Source organism: Mycteria americana, chromosome 3 (genome assembly GCF_035582795.1).
Source record: "Mycteria americana isolate JAX WOST 10 ecotype Jacksonville Zoo and Gardens chromosome 3, USCA_MyAme_1.0, whole genome shotgun sequence".
NCBI lineage: Eukaryota > Metazoa > Chordata > Aves > Ciconiiformes > Ciconiidae > Mycteria > Mycteria americana.
In genome coordinates this window covers 8,433,417-8,456,470 of record NC_134367.1, presented here as the reverse complement: position 1 = coordinate 8,456,470, position 23,054 = coordinate 8,433,417, and the positions used below count along the sequence as shown (strand labels likewise).

At 41.3% G+C, this 23,054-nt stretch overlaps 1 protein-coding gene across 3 annotated transcripts in view; it reads left to right on the top strand.

The window, feature by feature from the left end:
- Nucleotides 1-23,054, top strand: part of FKBP1B (FKBP prolyl isomerase 1B) — a 52,443-nt gene that overhangs the window by 2,098 nt on the left and 27,291 nt on the right. For 2 of the 3 annotated variants that reach the window (XM_075497821.1, XM_075497823.1), the window contains exon 2: nucleotides 747-794. The exons of the other annotated variant lie outside the window; for it this stretch is intronic. In XM_075497821.1, the coding sequence (XP_075353936.1) occupies nucleotides 747-794 (48 nt within the window). The remainder of the gene's footprint in view (nucleotides 1-746; nucleotides 795-23,054) is intronic. 3 annotated transcript variants of the gene reach the window in all.

Sequence of the window (23,054 nt, the reverse complement as noted above, 5' to 3'; positions counted from 1 at the left end):
GCCCTCCCCTGGCCAACATTGCTTGAGAAATCAAGGTTAGCTGCTTTAATATGTCATTGGCACCTAACTGAGCCTGGAAGATCTTCCCCTGGATTTTAGTGCCTTTGGCAGTACCTAGAACAGGTAAAATGGAAATGGTAATTCTGTTTTCCAGTGGCAAGAAAATGATTTAAATGTTCTTTTCCTTTAAGTATGAAAATTTTAGGAGGAGCTACCAGGCTATTACAACAACTCAGTGCTTTACTGTCACCCAATGCTACAAAATTAAACTGCCTTTGTATGTAAAAATTTTTTTAAAACCCTTCCTGGCTAATTAAAGATGCCCTTGTTAGAGCTGTCTTGAGTGAAAGGCATTAGAAATGTGAATACAAATGGAGTTTTTTCACAATGTCAAACTAAGACTTTATTTGAAAAATTGTAACAAAAACATTCTGAGAATTTTAAGGTTATAATCCGTGAAGTTTTGACAGTCCTTTTGCACTTACAGAATGTAAATGCATATGTAATGCCCGCATATATAGGGAAAATTATGTAAGGACAATAGTACTTGGTCTAACAACTAAATAGGAGCCAAGCTGGGACCTTCTACCCTAAACCATACCCATTCCTGTCTTGCATATTAGTGATTTGATAATGCCTAGTCAATACAAATCTCAGTCTTGCATTTTCCTCTTAAAAGATAAACCTGCCTAGCCACACAGATTAATCAGAGAAAATAAAAGAATAACCTTTTATAATTTTAACAGGGCGGACATTTCCAAAGAAGGGTCAGACGTGTGTGGTGCACTACACAGGTAAGGCATGTTCTGAATATTCACTCGATACCAACTGCCTCACGTTGAAGAGTGATTTGCCATTTCACATGTGGTTGCTCTATTTTTTTAACTTGTTCTGTCACTCATAATCTATTTGATTATGTTCTGGTGGGTTTCCTAAATATTTCACTTCTAGCTGAGCAGTTCAGGCTGCAGTATCTAGATGTGCATGCTAGTAGATTTGCCAAGTGTAGCGTTCAATGGTGAGAGGTTAACAGATGAAGCTGTGGACCTGATTCTTTAAGCCATTATACTAGCTAATGAAATCATGCGTGAAACAGTGAAAATGCTGGGTTCATATTTTTCCAGCCTCTGATCTTGATACAGACAATTAATGATTGTATATATCTTAAGAGCATGTGTCTATGTATTGTCAGTAAAATTCATTCCAGACTGAAGAAATCAATACAAGGTCTATTTAACACCTGCTTTATGGACTTGTATGAATCTTAAGTGGTGAGCTGGTTAATGGAGCTGTTTATGCTGCACCTTTGTGCAGAGGGAAAATGTCCTTTAAATCAGTTTGTAACGTTATGTTTTGTATATAGTTATGTAAATTGTCAAAAGAATGCAAAGACCTCTGCAGTCCGAGTCCCCAGCTGGGAAGTTCACATCAAGAGCTGCCATTTTATGTGTCTTTTCCTTAAGAAGGCAAAATGTAGGTGATGTGGGGATTGACAGCTACTGATCTGGGCCTAGATCTGCAAGGTAGTGCTTTCCTCTAGTGTTCAGTAACTGTTGCTTTCTTTCAGTTTTGTACTTGCTTCTGTAGCTTACAGCTGGAGCAAGGTGGGACCATTTTCCAGTAAATATAACTAATGAAGTAAACCTATTTGTATTTTCAAGAAGCTTTTTGCTGTAGTTTCAATAATATCTCTCTTCAGAAGGTTATATGGGGGTTAGTGCCACTGGCTTGGGATATAGGATGTCTGGGTTTAAGCTCCTGTACATTTGTATATTCAGAGTATTTTGATCTGATGAGGATTTCTAGTTTGAATTAGAAGAAGTTAAACACATGGGTCTCCCGTGCCAGTCTCAGCCTTACAGACGTTCCTCTGTAACTTAGATCTGAAAATAGATGTTTTGAAACTATTTTTGTGAAGACATTGAGAGATATGTTTCTGTTCCGGCCCAAACTTCAAAAGTTTTTATGAAATAAAATCGTCACCTCCCACCCCCAGTTAGTTCTAGATAAATTTAAATGTCAGAACTGAAATAGGCAAAAGACTTTGAGGCCTGTGGCTCCTACAAAGTACAGTTCTGCTGGATAACTTCAGAGAGAGTGTGAATGGTGAATGTGGAAAGATAACAAGATGCTGCATACTCTTATTTATATTAGATAACATCTTAGATGAGGCTATCATAAGCTGGCTTTTGACATAAAAGACTTCATGAAAACTTATTAAATCAATCTCCAGCATAAACTGTGCTTCTTCCATATATCTTGCTATTGGTGCTATGCAACCTCTCTAACTCCCAGATTAGAACAGATATCAGAAAAAGCTCATCGCCTCAGTTCCAGTGCTGTTGTAATGTTTAAGCAGTGTTCAGTGGTAATATTTTTAAAGGGAGCCCATGGTTAGTGAATAAAGTGTTTTCTTCTGGTGGTCTGTAGTCATGTGGGAAAGATGAGATATGAATGTCAAGTTTTAATTTAAAACTATTTTATCTGAACAGAATATAACTTCTTTTTAAACTGATGTGATTCCAGATAAGCCTGGGATTCACCTTGAAATGATCTCTGTCTTATTTATATGATCTTCTTAGACCTCACTGTACTTAATGCTTATCCTCACCATACTCCTGCGAGTCCTGCTTTTGGGTTACAGAGATGTCTGCAGAGATATCCAGAACATCTGTCTTGTCACCTAAAATGGGAGTCAGGAAAAATTAAGACACCTGGGTGCAAGGAAATGATCCAGAAATCCTGCTTTTCAGAGCTGCTTAATATTGGGAGCATGTAAAGCTCACAAGTTGTCTCCATGTTCAGCCTCTGTGTCCCTCCGGAGCTAGGCACAAGTACCTAGACGGAGGCGTTGCAGTGTGGGAAGGGAACCATGCACTGGCTGGACTCCGCCAAGATCTAGAGATTATTTGGATCCCGAGAGGAGCCTGACCTCACTGGAGTCCTCTGAGCACAGCCCTGAATCCAGCATCAAGCACAGCAGTGGCAGCCACTTTCAGTCAAAAACACGGCCTGTGGGAGCCCACTTTATGTATAATAACCAAACAGTTGTTTCAGACATGGCAAACCTATGCTCAGTTGCCTTTTCCAACAGAAGAGGGTTGTAGCTTTATTTAGAATCATAGAATCATTTAGGTTGGAAAAGACCATTAAGATCATCAAGTCCAACTGTTAACCTAGCACTGCCAAGTCTGCCACTAAGACATGTCCCTAAGCACCACATCTACACGTCTTTTAAATACCTCCAGGGATGGTGACCCAACCACTTCACTGGGCAGCCTGTTCCAATGCTTGACAACCCTTTCAATGATGAAATTTTTCCTAATATCCAATCTAAACCTCCCCTGGCGCAACTTGAGGCCATTTCCTCTCATCCTATCACTTTTTACTTGGCAAAAGAGACCGACAGCCACCTCACTACAACCTCCTTTCAGGCAGTTGTAGGGAGCGATAAGGTCTCCCCTGAGCCTCCTTTTCTCCAGGCTAAACAACCCCAGTTCCCTCAGCCGCTCCTCATAAGACTTGTGCTTTAGACCCTTCACCAGCTTCCTTGCCCTTCTCTGGACAATGTCTCTCTTGTCTCTCTCAATGTCGCTCATTGAGAGAGACATTGTCTCTGGACAATTGTCTCATTGTCTCTGGACAATGTCTCTCTCAATGTCTCTCTTGTAGTGAGGGCCCAAAACTGAACACAGTATTCGAGGTGCGGCCTCACCAGTGCCGAGTATAGGGGGACAATCACTTCCCTACTCCTGCTGGCCACACTATTTCTGATACAAGCCAGGATGCCATTGGCCTTCTTGGCCACCTGGGCACACTGCTGGCTCATATTCAGCCAGCTGTCGACCAACACCCCCAGGTCCTTTTCCCTTGGGCAGCTTTCCAGCCACTCTTCCCCAAGCCTGTAGCGTTGCATGGGATTGTTGTGACCCAAGTGCAGGACCTTGCACTTGGCCTTGTTAAACCTCATACAATTGGCCCCAGCCCATCGATCCAGCCTGTCCAGATCTCCCTGCAGAGCCTTCCTCCCCTCAAGCAGATCAACACTCCCACACAACTTGGTGTCATCTGCAAACTTACTGAGGGTGCACTCGATCCCCTTGTCCAGATCATTGATAAAGATATTAAACAGAACTGGCCCCAGTACTGAGCCCTGGGGAACACCACTTGTGACCGGCCGCCAACTGGAATAAACTCATTCACCACAACTCTTTGGGCCCGGCCATCCAGCCAGTTTTTTACCCAGGGAAGCGTATGCCCGTCAAAGCCATGAGCAGCCAGTTTCTCCAGGAGAATGCTGTGGCAAATGGTGTCAAAGGCTTTACTGAAGTCTAGACAGACAACATCCACAGCCTTTCCCTCATCCACTAAGCAGGTCACCTTGTCATAAAAGAAGATCAGGTTAGTCAAGCAGGACCTGCCTTTCATAAACCCATGCTGACTGGGCCTGATCACCTGGTTGTCCTGTACGTGCCGTGTGATGGCACTCAAGATGATCTGCTCCATAACCTTCCCCGGCACCGAGGTCAGACTGACAGGCCTGTAGTTCCCCAGATCCTCCTTCTGGTCCTTCTTGTAGATGGTTGACCTCCAGTCAACTGGGACCTCCCTGGTTAGCCAGGACTGCTGATAAAGTATTGACAGTGGCTTGGTGAGCACTTCCACCAGCTCCCTCAGTACCCTTGGGTGGATCTCATCTGGCCCCATAGACTTGTGTGTGTCTAAGTGGTGTAGCAGGTCACTAACCATTTCCCCTTGGACGATGGGGGCTTCATTCTGCTCCCTGTCCCTGTCTTCCAGCTCAGGGGGCTGGGTACCCAGAGAACAACTGGTCTTACTATTAAACACAGAGGCAAAGAAGGCATTAAGTACCTCAGCCTTCTCCTCGTCCTTTGTCACTATGTTTCCACCTGCATCCCGTAAAGGATGGAGATTCTCCTTAGCCCTCCTTTTGTTACTAATATATTTATAGAAACATTTTTTATTGTCTTTCACAGCAGTAGCCAGATTAAGTTCTAGTTGGGTTTTGGCCCTTCTAATTTTCTTCCTGCATAACCCCATGACATGCATGTAGTCCTCCTGAGTTGCCTGTCCCTTCCTCCAAAGGTCATAAACTCTCCTTTTTTTCCTGAGTTCCAGCCAAAGCTCTCTGTTCAGCCAGGCTGGTCTTCTTCCCCTCCGGCTCATCTTTTGGCACATGGAGACGGCCTGCTCCTGCGCCTTTAAGATTTCCTTCTTGAAGAATGTCCAGCCTTCCTGGACTCCTTTGCCCTTCAGGACTGCCTCCCAAGGGACTCTGTCAACCAGTCTCCTAAACAGGCCAAAGTTTTTGCCACACCCTTAACTGCAACCGTTATGTTCTTGGGGAGGAAAAAGCTGAAATTTCCTGCTCCCTCCAGTTTAGCTTGGGAGATTCAGCAGTGAAGAATGAGGGAGCCATGGGCAAGAAAAGGAGCAGGCAAGAGGGTGAGTAATTGGTTCAGACACTCATGCAGGGATATTGAAGGAGTTGTACTCCAGTCCCTGTCTTCAGGAATTAATTTTGTACTTTTTTTTTTTTTTAAATTGAGTGATTTTTCCCATACGGTGGTGCCTAGTCTTGACAGCTTGGTAGGCCATGTAACTTCTTGCGGTGGCCCTTCCGCTCTCATACCAACGCACACACTATGTGGCGATATAGCTCCTTAGCACAAACATAGTTGGTTCCATGATTCCCTGAAGGGCTAGTTTTTTTGCAAATGCATAGAAAAACCATTGCCTGTCCACTAATTATTCATGTCTCGAGAGTTTCCAGCAAGAAGGAGGAGGAGACTAGAAGGGGCTTGCTTCTGCCAGAGCAAGTTATGAATTTTTAAGGAAACTCAGACGAGGAGTGGGCTCTATTTTGTCTTACTTCCCTGTCTTGCCTTCCCTCTCCAGGAGTCTCATAGATGTGCATTTACCATGTGATGGGGAGTGGCAGAGAGCACGGACAGGAGGGGACTGCTGGCACTACAGGAATAAGAGGCCTGTAGCTTGGTTCTGGAGTGTCTCTGGGAAAAAGGTTTTTAGGAGCAAGCTGTCTGCATGAGTTGTCCTGGCAGTCCATGCAGAAAAAGTCCAGAGAGGACCAAAGGCTGGTACCCTAGATATTTGGCAGAACTTGAGAGTCCTGTCTGCTCATCTTCCAGGATCTTATGATTCACGCATTGCCAAGGTAGGGATTCAGCAGGGTAGTTTCTAGTCTGACGACCCTACATGTTCCAGAGAAGTGGGAAGTGAGAACTGGAATCTCCTCAAGATGAAGGAGAACTGTGATTGAGTTTTACACTTCTGCTGTCAGCGCTCCAGCTATTAGGCTGTTATATGTGGCAGCTTTGCCTTTTTCTCTCCTTGTTCAACTAGATGCATAATCTCAGGAGCAGACTTTGTGGTCTGATTCCCAAATGCATTGTGATGCCTTAATGGACAGACCTACGTTCCAGTGGCAGCAGGAGTTAAGGTGCAACCTCCCTAAAGAACAGTGTAGAAGGAACCTCTTAGGTTAAGCAAATCTTTTTCTTTTTTTTTTTTTTCCTAAGGAGTAGGTCTTGGCTGCTTTGCAATTAGAGGAGGATTTTTCCATTACCCTTCAGAAGTACCTAATTGTCCTTTCTGACTACATAAGATGCCTTAGTGCCTAACTTTGGTACTGTAAATCACCTGCTAATTTTTCAGCTTTGCACAGCCTGAGTTAAATACACAAATAGATGCTCCAGATCGTTGCAGAAGATTAGATAGGAGGACTGTGATAGAACACGAAACCGAGTCCCAATCTTAGTATATGACGGAAGAATGTGGTCAGATTCCCGTATGTTTTATCTTTGTTAAGAAATATAACAAATATAATAGTTTCTTCTTATCATCCAGCATCTAGGTTGTGTCTCAGAAGTTACCTGACACAATATTAAATTAATGGGAATAATAGATAAGGTAGTGCATTGGCACCGAAATGCATTTCCAGCAGCAATGGCTTATGTCATGTTTTTGTCAGAGATTTCATTGAACAAGCTTCTGAAAGCCTTTGGCAATCTGCTTACTCCTTCTGTTTTCCATCTGCAAAATGATAGTTGTATTTTGTCTGCCTTGTATAGATAGATTGCAAGCAATTTGGGATATGAACTGCCTCCTTCATGCCTAATGTAACGGCGTCCTAATCTTGATTGGGTCTTCACTTTACATTGTAGTACTGAGAGTAATACAAGTAAACAAATTACAGTGTCATTAGTCCTGGAGTGTATCAACAGAATGGAGGCATTTTCTGCAGTTTTGTTTCCTGTGATTTAAATTTGTTGACTCTGGCAATGGGAATTAGCAGTGCAGAATTTTCAAAGATTTATGAAGGTGATACAAAACATGACTTCCAGGTGATACAAAACGTGACTTTAAGTTAGAAATGCCCCTAAACAAAACCTCTGCTGAGGTTGTGAATGCTCTCTCTAGAGACTGTGGGGTAAAACCTGCACTCCGGGAAGCTGAGTCCCAGTCCTGGCCCTCCTGCTGAATGATGGTGTGCCCTCAAACAAGCTTTGTGTATACTGGTCCCAAATCTGCTCTTAATAGTGAGAGGGCAGCTTTTTTTCCAAGTTATTCGGAGCTGACATTGTCTTGTGTTGTCCCGTGTAGCTTGTGGCAGAGCTGAATTCTTAACCTCTTCATCTTTCTCCTTGGTCACCTGTAAATCTGAGATAATAATACAATTATCCTTTTTAAGGAACTGATGATGTTCAGGATTTGTAGTGTGCTGGAATAGACCTGTTTGTGTGAGACTATAAAGGCACATTAAATCATTAATTACTTGTTAAACTGGACTTCTATCAGAGAAGCTTTTTCATAGACTTTTTAGGCTAGGGCAATGACCACAAAATTGCACCAAATACATTTTAAATAGAATAGAATGGAAAAGAATGGAATGGAATGGAATGGAATAGAATAGAATAGAATAGAATAGAATAGAATAGAATACACTATTTCAGTTGGAAGGGACCTAAAACAATCATCTAGTCCAACTGCCTGACCACTTCAGGGCTGACCAAAAATTAAAGCATGTTATTAAGGGCATTGTCCAAATGCCTCTTAAACACTGACAGGCTTGGGGCATCGACCACCTCTCTAGGAAGCCTGTTCCAGTGTTTGACCATCCTCTCGGTAAAGAAATGCTTCCTAATGTGCAGTCTAAATCTCCCCTGACGCAGCTTGAGCCATTCCCACGCGTTGTGTCACTGGATCCCAGGGAGAAGAGATCAGCACCTCCCTCTCCACTTAAATATTTCAATACTGAGAAGCTGATTTTTTAATTTTTTTTTTAAATGCTTAAAGTGAAATTCCCTATTGAAATAAATAAATACTACTACATTTATTTCAGCTGAGCTGTACAAATTCATTACATTTTAGGAAGCAGGCCTTTATTTAAAGCAGAACAAACGATTAATTGTTCTTTTCCTAGTGATCTGAGGACAAACTTGTATCATCTTCTCTTCCCATATATTATCAAAATTATTTTATATTGTTTCTTTAGCCTTGGCAGTGGTGTAGTGTTGAGAGTTATGGTTGTGTCTGTGAAGTTGAAAGCCTTTTTTTTTACCTTTTTTAATAACAAAAGCATACTGCATAGATGCAGATTAACAGTAATTTATAGAATATGCTTGATTTATCATGATTTAAAAAATTGCATCTATTTAATGCAATACAAATATAATGCAATTCCCTTAAAATAACTCTTGCCAAAAAGAGAACAGATCTGCCTATTTTTCTTGGATCAAAATCAACTCAGGCTTAAGCGTATGTAGTAATAGCCGGAGATTTGTCTATACTGACATACTCTCAAAAAGACTAACGTAAATTCAGAATAACTTTGCAGAGTGTCATATATTTGTCTGTGAGCCTCAGTATCTGCATGACTGGATGTATATTAGCTTCATGTGAAAGCACTTTGTGCCAGGCGAGTACAGGAGTATGTTATTTCTCTGGTCCCGCTTTCAGAAACATCTATACCACTTCAGTGGGAGCTGTGCATGTGTATCTGAGAGGAAAATTGAACTAAGTGAGGAATTTAATCAAAATTCTTTGTCTCCAGGAAGCTGTCTAGATGGGTTTGGAAGAGGATAGTGAACACTGCAATTAGAGTTATCATTAATAAGAATTGTATTGTAACAGACATTATAATTGAGCCTTGAATTACATCCAGCTAAATCTTGCTTACCTAGAAAGAACTTAATTGTTTTATCGAGCATGTTCTCAAGGTATATTATACCAGGAGAGTGTGATGTCTGTCCATCTTTTGGGGCCTGCCAATTTTCTGTATTTTTTTACTTAAAGTAACCTCTTCAAATTGCCCTGGTTCGAAAGGATGAAAGCCTTTTACTTCTGCAGAGATCTTGGTGGCAGCTAAGCACTTACAAGCATCCTATTTCTTTGGTGAATTATAACTGCAAAAAGTAGTTTTATTCCTCAGTGAAGAACATGGTCTTTTGCAGCCCCTCAGAAACAATCTGCGAGTCTTAAAACTCTCTCGATAAAAGGAGTAAAATTCTCATCTTTGCTTATTTAATGTAGATTGGTTACCTCTGGAAATATTTTAGCAGCGGCTTCAGCCTGATAGTGATCAGAGTCCAGAAGCAAAAGTTTGAGAAGAGATTTCTCCTATGCATTTTGCTGCCAGCTTAGTGACTGATTTCAGGTATATTACTTGCTCTTTCATTTTTAAATTTGACAGAAAAGGGGGCTGTGCCTCTCAAATTGTCATGAAATTAATGTTTGCAAATACCGTGAGACTCGCTGTAAGAAGAGGCTATTGACGTGAAAAAAATTATTTGATGAATAAAAAAAGGTTCAGAGATTTGTAAGAAAAAATGTAGCAGCTTCAGCAGCTGAGTTAGTGAGTTGAAATTGAACAGACCAGATTGTTGCCTGATGGAAAAGGATCAGCAGAATAAACTGTAGCCTCAAGTTTCCCAGTTGCTCCTCCTTTGCACTGAACGCTGCGTTGCTGTGTACTGTACCCATCAGTTTCACTGAAATTACTTGTGGTATTAGATGCTATTTAATGTGGGTAAGTGAAACAGAAAAGAAGCTTGAAATGATCCAACAGCATCCTTATTGGCAACCTCAGCTGAGAAGCAATGGTTTGACTGAGAATTGGAAGTCTCTCCCCTTAAAGGTGGTCCCCATGGCATTGAGGTGTTATTTGGACAGCTGCTGATATGCTTTGTGCAAAGAAAGGGAAGACTTCAGGATTGCCTGTAAACACTGTCTTATATTCATTTAGGAAAAAGGCAGGATGAGTTTCTTTCTTGCAGAGTAAAGAAGATTATAAAGAGATTTCTTCAAGATAACATACATGGGCAATTTCTCCCCTGACAGAGCCTTCTCTGTCAGCATGAAACGTGCTGAATGGTTTGGTGACTGCTAGCTTCGATTTTGGAGCACCTACTAACCTCTACAGGATTTCCTTTCATGGAGGGATTGTAGCACCATGCTCCCTTCCTATTGTGCATAGAAATGAAACTGCTAGCAAATAATTAAACCTCCTACTCCTACCTCACAAAAGCCTTGAAGAAGTGGATTTCAAGATATTAAAAAAAAGTTCACAAAGCAGATTATGTATAGTACCAGAGAACTAATAGCCTCTATTCATCAAGTTTTTAAAAGCTCAGAACTGATCCAAAACAGTGCCATCTTTTAGAAAATTAGATTTCTGTTTTCAAACAAAATATTTTTGCTGGGTCCTCTTTGCACTTATTTTCCATGATCCCAGTGTGCCACTCTGCCTACTTACAGCTCATACGTATATTTAAGGACTTGGACCTGAAAGGTTTGCATCAATTCTTGATCATTAGAATTCCAGGTCCTCACAAGAATGACATTGTTTTCTAATGATTTATGCCTCAAAAAATCAAAGAATTGCTGAAACAACTGTGCAGTGAGTAGTATTTGTTAGTGTAAAATGTACAAATGGTTACTACATCAGCTAAATGGGAAGCTCTATCAGCTGGCACCAGTGACAGACTTGTCTCCCTTTATTGACAAAATAGAACTGACATCACAGTATTTACCTAATTAAGAAGTCTAAATTGAGAGCTTAGTTACCTTAGGCTACCTTAATAGTTAGCCTTTGGATACACCTCCCTCTCTATTGATTAGATAAAGAGCTTAATGCGGTTCTTAAGTCAGGCAACTCAGCTAGGCAGGGTTTGTGGAAGGGGTAATATTTTCTTAATTAGACAACATGCGGTGTCATCTCTCTGCAGTGGATACATGGCAGCAACATTTCAGGTGTACTACCCGAGCAGTTGCTGTGTGGCCAGAGATCTCTGCAGGCTTGTGATCTTCAGAGCTCAGTGGGTTGGTCCTAGTACTGCAGTGATGTGCGTGGGAGATCCCTGGGAGGACCATTGCCAAGGAGCTCATATAGTGCCTGTCTTTTGGCACTGGTAAGCAATTGAACGGGCGGCCTCGGAGGAAACGCATACTGCTGCGGGAAGCAGTGATTCGGGGCTGGCATGAGTTGCTGAGTCTTGCTGAACCAGTGCCAGGGGGCTGCTAGGCGGCTTTATATTGAAGGCGACATCTCTCAATTGAGATATATTATTTCGCTTTAGTTACTCAAGGGCATTGTAAATCCTACTTAATTATTTTTCACAAGACTGCCAGCTGCAGAAGTTTGTACTCCCTTGCACATCACTCAGCGCGAGGGATCTTAAATGTTGTAGCCATGGTGTCATCAGGCAGAGCCAGTGGATCTCTGTAGCTGAGGCAGCAGCAGATCCATGCAGTCAGGCAGTGTAGTCCTTTATCCCCCATCCAACATCCTGAGTCTTCTAAAACTCAGTGTCACAGCAGTGGTTGTGAGGCATATGTAGCTCTCCCTCTGTCTCTACATATTTGTAGCTCTCCCTCTGTCTCTGCTTATGGTATCCCACGTTTGGTTTCCCCTTCCAGATCTTTTCCATTTAATCCTGCATAGTTATTGGTTCTTAGTTGTCTCTCGCTGCTCTGAATCACTTCCCTTTGCACATTTAATGATGCAACTACCTTGATTTAGCAAGATTCTCTTATTTTATTCTGTTCTCAGTGAGAAATTGAAGACTTTTGGTTTGGTAAGGTGGTTTCCTCCTGGACAGAGGAAAAGACCTGACACTTAATTAGTTCATTTTCCAATCTATGATTGCTGCAAACAATACACTCCCCGATGCATTGGTTCTGTCTAGTTTTAAATGACCAAAGTGATAATGCTATTTTCCTATTTCCAAACCCATTGAAGTTGCTGCTGTTGCAACATTAGAAGTAGCAGCTTTCTGTTGAAATTCTTTATTCTGTGTTAGAAAAAAAACCAAAACCAAACCACAAAACAAACAACTGGTTGTTTGGAAATTACAGTATAATACTGTATAGGGATTGTAGTTATGGGAATTTATTTTCATTCTCCTCTGTGGATAAATTTCTGTTTATGCTATAAGCAGGGATTTCCAGGAAGAGAGGAGGGCCTTGTACTTTGGGAGGTGAAATCTAGCCATATCTAGGACATATAAAAGAAAATAGAAGATGAGTCACACTGTGGACAAGTTCCTGAGGCATCACCGTGAAGTATTGCCATTTCCAGACTGGAAAGTACAATTTTCAGCCTGAAGAATTGAAGTAAATTTTTGTTGTTGTGAAAGCTGTAATTTTGGTGGAAAAGCCTTTCCCACAAATTTTATTTTGAAGGTTGAGGATCTGAGACTGAAATTCATAGGCTAGCTGCCAACTCTATATCATAGAATCACAGAATGGTTTGGGTTGGAAGGTACCTTTAAAGATCATCTAGTCCCTGCCATGGGCAGGGACATCTTTCATTAGACCAGGTTGCTCAGAGCCCCATTCAACCTGACCTTGAACACTTCCAGTGATGGGACATCCACAACTTCTCTGGGCAACCTGTTCCAGTGTCTCACCACCCCATTCGTAAAGAATTTCTTCCTTATATCTAATCTAAACCTATCCTCTTTCAGTTTAAAACTGTTGCCCCTTGTCTTGTCACTACAGGCCTCAGTAAAAAGTCTCTCTCCGTCTTTCTTATAAGCCCCGTTTAAGTATTGAAACTCCACAATAAGGTCTCCCCGGAGCCTTCTCCAGGCTGAACAACCCCAACTCTCCCAGCCTTTTGTCATAGGAGAGGTGTTTCAGCCCTCTGACCATTTTCGTGGTCCTCTTCTGGACCTGCTCTAACAGGTCCATGTCTTTCCTGTACTGGGGGCCCCAGAACCACATGCAGTACTCCATCCAGGTGGGGATCTCATGAGAGCAGAGTAGAGGGGGAGACTCAACTCCCTCAACCTGCTGGCCACGCTTCTTTTGATGCAGCCCAGGATACGGTTGGCTTTCTGGGCTGCAAGCACACATTGTGGGCTCACGTCCAATTTTTCATCCACCAGTACCCCCAAGTCCTTCTGCACAGGGCTGCTCTCAATCCATTCATTCCCCAGTCTATTGACATTGGGGATTGCCCTGACTCAGGTGCAGGACCTTGCACTTGGCCTTGTTGAACTTCATGGGGTTCGCATGGGCCCACTCCTCAAGCCTGTCAAGGTCCCTCTGGATGGCATCCCGTCCCTCAAGCGAATCAACTGCACCACTCAGCTTGGTCTCATCTGCAAACTTGCTGAGGGTGCACTCAATCCCACTGTCTATGTCATTAATAAAGATATTGAACAGTACTGGGTCCAATATGGACCCTTGAGGAGCACCACTTGTTACTGTTCTCCATTTGCATATTCCTTTATTCACCAGTGCAGTCATTCCATCGTAGAAGGCCATCAGTTTAGTCATATTGGTCTGAGCAAAAGTATTGTATATTAACCAAAATTTGTGGGAGTTATTTTAAGTTGTGAATCTGAATTTTACAGCTCAGGCTTATGTTCAGTTGTAATCTGAACTAGTCTTACATGGTATCTGCCCATTTTCATTGTACGGCAAAACTACTTTTTCTTATTAGGAAGTTATTGTGTCTGGCCCTGCTGTGACCCTTTCTTGTCTTTCTTGCTTGGAAGTTATACTACATGATGGTCACCCTACTGCACACGTGCAGCCACATTAGGAGCATCCAACCATAGTTTGCAGTACCTCTGTACCTGACCACTATCCACACACACTTAAATTACAGAGTAAAAGCAGAATTACTTGTAATCTTCTCTCATTCTGAAACTGTTCTCCTTTTTTTTGGAGGAAGTTGGAATGGTAATCAGAAAGACTAACTTTAACCATGGGGGAGAAGTCTTCTTCAATGACATCTGTCATTCATGGAGAGGAATGATCTTTTCTGCAGTGTCATGCTGAAAAACCTGACCTTGGCTTGGGCTTTAGATCACTCTCTGGAAGTGTCTCTCTCCACTGACGAGAGCAGGAGATGCTCCTCTGTCACACTGCCTGTGTGGCTAGCTCCCCACACCCTCCATGTCCCACAGTGCCCAGCTGGCAACAACTCTGGAAAAGCTACAGCTGTCTGTCCCACCCTGCCAGGGGAGTTTCTGGAGTGCACAGACAGCCCCATCAATAGCTTTTGTTGTATGCTCTCCTTTGAATTTTCTTCTGCTGTCATTTGCACCTTGTCTCCAGTCAAAGAAATAGCAGGGACAAGTTCACAGCTCTTTCTTAGCAGCTCAGCAGCTCAGCAGCGCTTCTGCACAGCACAGCTGAGGGCTATCATCTAACGTGGGTTGAGCCCATTTTGTCATGTCCTACCTTTTCCTGGCCAGAACTCAAAAGTCATGACTTTTTATATCTGAATGCTGGGGACTTCCAGAGCCTGTAACTATAAGAAGAGGTGTTGAAAGCACAATGGATCAGGATGGAAATGCCTCGTTAAAAAACAATCCTTACCTGTGCCATTGAGACTTGTTCTATGTGAAGCCATTTATATAGCTCATCTCCTTTTCAGCATTTATTCAGATTCCTGGCTGTGAGTGTAGGAGTTTTAAACACTTAAGAGTCAAATGCAGATTCAGGGTTGATACAATCATGAAGAACTGCCATCATTAATGCCCTGTAGACAACTTAAAAAGTTGAATCTGATCAAAGTGCTACACCCTTCATTCATAAATCGCTTTGGAAAGAGAAAAGCATTGTTTACTCCCCTTTAAAAGACAGGGAAATTCAGAAGGGAAATGATTTGTCCAGGGAACACAGCAAGCCTCTGATAAAGCTGGGGGTAGAAATTCATGTGCTTTTAAAGTCCTTACCTATTGTAGTTACCACTAGGCTGTATCAACTCTGTGGAAGAGCTGTTTCTTTTTTCCCAGACCTCAGAAGTGATTAACTTTTGAGAAAAACTATTTAAATTAAGGTGAATGGTGGAAAATCACGAAGTACTTTAGTTTTATTAGGTTTTCTGTTTTTCTCTAACCAATCCTGATTTGATTGGTTATGTAAGCATTGTAAACAGATTAAGGCCTCAATCCTTCCCTGCTGTAAAGAATAATAGGGGATTTGATTGTAACGATTCACTTTATTTCAATAAAGTAACTAAAGCTTGCAATACATTGATTCACTAAAACTGCAGAGCCATTTCTGAAGTGCTTTCCTAAGACGTGCTCTCATAGTACATTCAAAGCTTCTCTTCAGATGCAAAAGTTTCTAAAGCCTTTGGGAAAAGGATATCGAACAAAGTAGGCTGGACCTGAGAGAACTTGTAGCTATAAACACAGGCGCCCAAGGTGATGGAGAGCTGGGAAATGGTTTGCCTTGCGGAAAAAGAGCAATGAAATCTTGGGCTGGGATTTTTCTCTGCACGAGCGTGGGAAGAAACGTTGACTGACTGCAAAATTCCTCCATGCTGTAATGGAGTTACACAACCTGTAATCTTTCTATTACTCAGTCTGTCACCGTAGGACTGGCCCATTTGTAGACTACAAAGCATTTAAATGATGACAGCTGTATTAGGCAGTAAGGGACATGGTTAGCCATTGTGTTTATAGAGGGCAGCGAGATAAGAATAGCTCCTAGTCTTCAGTGCTTGCCACATTTACTTTAGATTTTGGACACCTCTGTACGTTTTGTGGACAAGTAGCTGTGTTGAAAAAGCGGGAGGTACTAGGGCAATAGTTATCTTAGCTCTTCTTTTTCCCTTGAGAAACTGATATACAATACAGGCCAAGAGGGTGTCAGCTGATAAAAGCCAGGCAAATGTGAAGTGTTCTCTGAATTTGATGTCAAGGAGCCTGCCATCTGAGAGAAACCGGACATTGTCCGGCAGCACCATGAATGAATGAATGAATATCCCCAACGTGCCCTTCCACTGCACCCTCCTGTGACTCTTACTACATGTAGGAGCACGCTTCTTCCTTTGGTTTTTCTTCAATACTTCAACAAGTTGTAATAGACTCTCAGAAACATTTTCTAGTTTTTTTAGTCATATGCAAGTTTTATTACAGTTTTCAGTGTTACTCGTCATGCAGCTTCTAAGCACGTTCAAGCAGCACATGAAACGATGGGACTTGTTTTCTTATTGCGTCCTCAGAGGAGTCAAGTGAAGAGTTTTAACACATCCAAAAGAACATGTGCGTGCAACCCGCATTTGAAAATGTTTCTTGTTCTGCAGCATAACTTCCTCTTCATAGGCACCAAAGGTGCTACAACATGAATAGGTAGGGCTGAAACAGCAGGTGCAGGAACACCCCCAGCTATTTCCTTCTGCCTTTACACTGCTCTGTCCTGCATATAGAAATGTTGCAGTGGCTGCACTGTAAACTGGGTTGAAAATCTGACATGAATGAAAAACAAGTTGGGGAAGGAGGGAAGAAGTGGTTGTGAAGGACAGCAGGACATCAGGATGGAAATGCAGGGTGATGGAAAGAGCAACAGCAATGCTTGTAATCCAGCACTGCTGCAAGTCCAGAGTTTTGCAGTGGTGTGGGGAACCAAGGCGCTAAGGTGGTTTTAGAGAAGAGAGAAGACTTGCCTGTGGGAATGAGGGGGAATACTTATTTCTGTTTGCTTCTCACATTTCTGACCTGTCAAACTTCCCAGTAGTGTACGGTTTGGGGACCCTCCCATAGGACACTCTCAATCTCTCTATTGCAATAATGTACTGGGACAAATTTCTCTTTTTACCATGCTTCATATATTTAATGCTGCTGTGGTGGGGGCTATCTAGTGGTGCTGTTATTTGTTTATATAAGTGATCTTAGACTAAATTTGTTTGACTTTTTTTTCTCCAAAAAAAGAAGACAAAAAATGTCCTACTTGAATCTCTGGACTAAAGCATATTTTTGGTGCACAGTTGTTTAGTGGGTGGAGAATGATTTCTGGGCTGAGATTATGGTTCACAGTGAGAGAATTTTACCTTGAGTAGGCAGACAAGGTGTCTATACATGGGGAAAGAATTATTGTTATTAATATGTTTATTAATGCAGCATACATGACTTTGTTTAAAGGAAGCATTGTTGCCCTTCTACTGAGCGATTGCAAATTTCAAGCCTTTATAATTAGCTTCTTATCAGAAAATAAATCAGTGTCACTAGCCAAGGTAACTTCTGAACATGACTTGCATAAACCTGTCACTGAGCAGGATTCATCGGAACTGCATTTGTTCCTGATCAAGGAACGGTAACAACTCGGACATGACAGGCCCTATCAGGATAGAGTATTTAAAGACCCCCACCTTACCCTGAAATAGTGGCAATGCTGCAAGAGATGATCTGCCTACTTCCCCCCCCCCCCCCCCCCCAAAGAGTCGTGGCTCTTGGATTTAAAAGTCAAGAAACTGTTTTGCTGAACCTTTATTTTACTGCTTCTCGTGAAGCAGTGTTTGCTAATTTAGAAATGCTTCTTTTGGCTGAGCCAAGTGAAGACAGACTTGATGACTGCCCCTGCATATGAGGAAGATACTTAGGACCTTTTTATAGTGAGAAGCCACAACTCATGCATGGTCTTCTACCCGCTGTTTGCCAAAGAGCTGGGGAGACAACTTAGAAAAAAATGAAATAAGCATACCAAATATTTTTAAACTGTAGTGTGTATCCTATACAACAGAATATTGTATTAGCTTAAATATGGGATCAACATTTATATATTTAAGGTGGATTAGTGTGGATTTTTACAATTTGTTTTTCTGCTCTTGGATTTACTTGAGTAAGACATCTCTAATACAGGTGTATGTGTGTGCGTGTACTCTTGAAGTATAAAGATCTTGGATCATAATGTTAAAAACTTCAGGTCAAGGTGGGTGGGTTTTTCGTAGTATTCAAAACATTTTAAAATTAATTATGATTCCTTGTTTTTACTCAGTATTGGAGTTCTGAAATTTATTACGTTATATCATACCTTGTTCAGCCAGTCTCTCTCATCTGTGTTTTTGGTCAGTAATAGTGGCAAAATTCCGATTGAGATAGGCTAGGCGAGAAGAGAAGAGAAGAGAAGAGAAGAGAAGAGAAGAGAAGAGAAGAGAAGAGAAGAGAAGAGAAGAGAAGAGAAGAGAAGAGAAGAGAAGAGAAGAGAAGATTTCAGCTGGAAGGGACCTACAACGATTGTCTAGTCCAACTGCCTGACCACTTCAGGGCTGACCAAAAGTTAAAGCATGTTATTAAGGGCATTGTCCAAATGCCTCTTAAACACTGACAGGCAATTTTGGGCTTATGGATAGCAAATGTTGTCAAGCTGGCTCTCCAGGAGTGGGTATATGGATCACTGGACAATGTTTACAGAGGATCATAAGGTTTTCCATCATGATCTGCAAGGAATTCGTGGTACTTTGAGTAAGAAACTAAAAAAGGTACAAAATAAACATGCCAGTGGATATAAGATTGGCTTTTTGAGTAGAGGACTTTCCAGTGGGCCTTAAAATGGACTGGTGTTAGCTCCACTGTAGGTGACATTATTATCAGTGGAGAAAGATATCAAGGTGATAAAAATTAACAAATAAATCCTAAATAAAGGGTCTCATCCCATAGGTCATTGATACAGAGTAATAGTAATTCACTATGTAAAATGGTCACAAGTCAATAATACATTTCAGTTTCTATAAAACCCTTTACAAAGTCCTAGGGGGAAGAACAAAGAATGAGGCCTGTGCTTACAGATAAGAGGACTTCGTCATGCGAAGCAGTGACTCTGAAAAAGGTGTGGGGAGTGGTGGTTGATTATCAAATGAACACGAGCTCCAGAGCTGTTCTTTTGCCAAAAAGCTGACTGCAATCCATGAATATATAAACAGGAGCACTGAGGGAAAGGGAGGAGGTCCAGAGGCCTCACGCTACTATGGCTGTTTCAAAAATAGTGTGCACAGTTTTGTAGTCTACAGGGCAGGAAAGAAACATGAGGGTGGTAGAAGTGCTGGGAAACCTTCCTGAACATAAAATGCTTAATTTATTCAGCAGAGGTTAAGGGATGGTTTGGTACTTACATGGGAACAAAAAATTGATAGGACAACTGAATTGTTCTGTTAGTTCACCAAGATACATTAAGGTATCATAGCTGGAAAGTGAAATTTTACAAGTTCACCTTAAAATAAGGAATACATTTGAACTGGAAATACTGATTTTTAAGTGAACACCAGTCAATAATTGCAGTCAGTTCATCGCCCCAAGAAATCTTTAAATCAGCTCTAATTCAAACAGGAATTATTTAGTGAAAATCCTGCATTAAAATAGGAAGTCAGATGAAGAGATTGCAAGGAACACTTCTGGCATATAAGTGCATTAATTAATAGTTTTGTCATGTATTTTGGAAGCGTTGGTTGCATTCTCGTTCAATGGTCTTTTCCTCATGTAGATTAGTCCTAGAGGCTTCAGATCTTTCCTAGATTCATAGCTTTTAGGGCTGGGCTGGCAATTAGTCTGACTTCCCGAATACCAACGTTTGAACTTGAACTTCCCTAGGTTTAAGTATGTCAATTATTTTTCTTCTTTTGCAGTTCATTTTTTGTGTGTCCATATCTTTGGTGTGTTTTCCTGTATAGATATGGATGAAAACTACAAAATGGAGTCGATGACAATGTTATCTGCTTTTTCAACTTTTTGGTTTTATGATGGTCAAATAAATGCTCTGCCACAGGGGGAATTCACTGACATCAGAGCACAGCCAGCATTTTGTAGGAGATGCTCCATATCATGAAAAATGAGCTCTGGAGCCATTTGTATCCACTTGCATTCTGATTACCAGTTTGCATTGGGCATCCTTTCACTTCTCTAATTGGAGCATATTAAAAGGTGATTAACAAAGTGACTAATCAATTATGGAACGTAATACCACGTTTCACTCAAAGGCATTTTCCATACTTAGCCAGAGGCCTTAATTATGTTTTTGCACAGCTTTGGTTGATATGATTTTTATTAGTTAGTGCTTATTGTATATGAAAAACAAAATAGTTGTAGTAAAACAGATAGGTATTTGACTTCAAGATGCGTCTTTGATGTGGGGATTACTGGGCAGAAACCTTTGATCGGTGCTGTGAATCTGACCAGATAGCTGTCACGGCTCTTTCTATAAAAACAGGTGGGTATTAGAAATCCCTAGCAGAAGACAGCAGTATCTACAAGAAGGGAGGCTTTCCATCGTGATCTGCAATGCACACAGATATTTGCAGCTCAGAAAGATTGACAAGCCAGTGTGCTGTTCAGGGTAACAAAAGCTGTTTGCATAAATCCCCTTGCAGTCATCACGTCTCATTTAATTGACATCCCACTAGTTTGCTTTTCTCTAAAAACTTTATTTGACTGAGTATTCTGGAAAACCCTGCATTATCAATTTAGGGGGAAAGTAAGTTTCTGCAGCAGCTATTTTCAGGAGCTAATGTTGACCATTTGAAGCCCTGTCCCACCTTCAGCTCTGCCCTGTTTTGCAGCAGCACTGCCTGACTCTCGTTCTGCTGCGTGCTCCCACTCACGGGGCACGCGGTTATGCGGTTCTGTATGTTGCACACGCATCAGAACTGTATCGTGTTACAGGAAAACCCTACATTGGCAAACAGCGTTCACAGTTTGTGCTTTAAGCATACCTCAAGGACATCTGTGTATGGTAAAAATAAAAATAGCCACACTGGAAAGCACATGGGAAAATTCTCTAGAGAGTGACTGTAAAATAAAATGATCCCATCTAAAAACATGATGTGTACCTAGCACAGAAGTTCACCTTGATTTTAAAGTCCTGCTAACACTGGAGGTGGTCTGGGGAAGAATCCTGGGGCCACTGGAGGACCTGTAGCATGACTGCACTGAAAGGTGCAGGCAGAGGTAGATGGAGCCACAACGTGGCTGGGGGCTGTGTGGGCGTGCCAGGAGCCTGGGGTTGCCTGCACATCCTCGGGCAGTGCAAGTGGTGCAGTGTGTGCATGACGATACTGAGCACCTTGATGTCTTTCCCAACGTAAGCCTGCGTCGTAGACGTTACAAGAAATAATAGAGGCATGGATAGCCTCGCAGCCTACCTTTTGGTAAAATACAGCCTCATCCCATAGATGGTTTGGGTGTAAGGCTTTTCACTTGATTTTGTAATAGAAATTTTCTACTTACTGTGTAAGTAGAAAATGATACCTACTTTGTGTATTTTCTAGACCTAGTGATCAAACCAAATACACAACAAAACCTTTGTGAAAGACATTAAAATTCTCTTCTCTGTTAATATCACACAGCGATAACTCTCAAATGCAAATCCACCTGTAGCCCTGATTTAGCTGTGCACCACTTATGATATGAATTTTATTCTTGACGTATATATTCATCATTATTTTCAATACAATGCAGCTATTCTTTACTTGTGTTACAGTAACCCCTAGAGGTCCCACCGGAGGGTTTCATCATGCTCTGCACAACTGACATAATGAGGTTAATTTTACTGAGTGTATTTGGTTCCCTGTACCCCAAAGTTCATGATTCATCATTTCTTTTGTCAGTGAATAGTGAGATAATGAGATAGCACGTTGACAAGGGCAGAAATAAATTTAGGTTTAAAACGACGGATGTGCCTTGTGAGCAAGTTCAGCCAAGTAGGACCTCGGTCTGTTCCATGGGAATTGCCAGGTCAAAGCTGACTCAGAATTAGTATTTATGAATACTCTATCAAAATGTTAGCATGAATAATGATCAATGTCTTATTAATACACATATTAACTAATATTTTCCACTACCCAGTATTTCTTAAAATGTCTATGCACCAAAGTTGAGAAGAACAATATTTTCAATATCATCAGATCAGATTTATGGCTGCCTGCTGTGATGCAGTGTGTGTTCTTCATACCAGATAATAAAACTACATGTTTTGTACTATGTGAATATGATAAACTTTGCAGTGTTCTTACATGTCCATTTCCTCACATTAAGGAGTTGGGGTTTTTTAAGTGATAAACGTCATGCATGTTTTCACACAGCATTGCAGCTTAGGAAGTTGCACTTTTTAAATGAGACGTTTAGGCTTTGGAGTGATGGTAATTACTGTAACTTCGTGATAGTTATACTTTATGGCTGGGGAAAACTTAAGAAAATATTTAGAGTTGAAAAGGTTTTAAAATAATTTAGTTGAAATCAAGGAAGTTAGATGCCCAGATGCATTTGAAATGTCCACAGTATGACTACTGCATCTTTAGACACCTAATTATCTTCAAATATCTGCCCTTTATGCTGTGTTTACATGCAAAAACTGTGCCATTTGTAGCTAGTGTTGTGTTTTCTGGCATGAATGTGTTGATATATATGATGTGAGCATTGCAGAGGTATTGAGAGAAACTTGTATCTTCAACCAACATTTTTATATGATAGAGTGTGTGTGAGACCAGGTATTACATTCTTCTATCCTGGTAGGCATGACATTTTAAATCTGGTTAATACATACTGCATTTTGTATACATTTGCAGTTAAAAGAAGATTGTGTGCTGCTCTGTAGCAGGCACCGAATGTTTCTCGGCTTTTACTGGGCTTTCGATGTTATGAGTCATGGAGACAGGGGAGTATTAAACATTTCTGGCCACATTAAATGAAGATTGGTCCCATTTGGCTTGCAATTTTAAGTACTTATTAGTTTATTTAATAAAGATTTTGACTGCCTTTTATTATGTATATGTGTGTGATTCA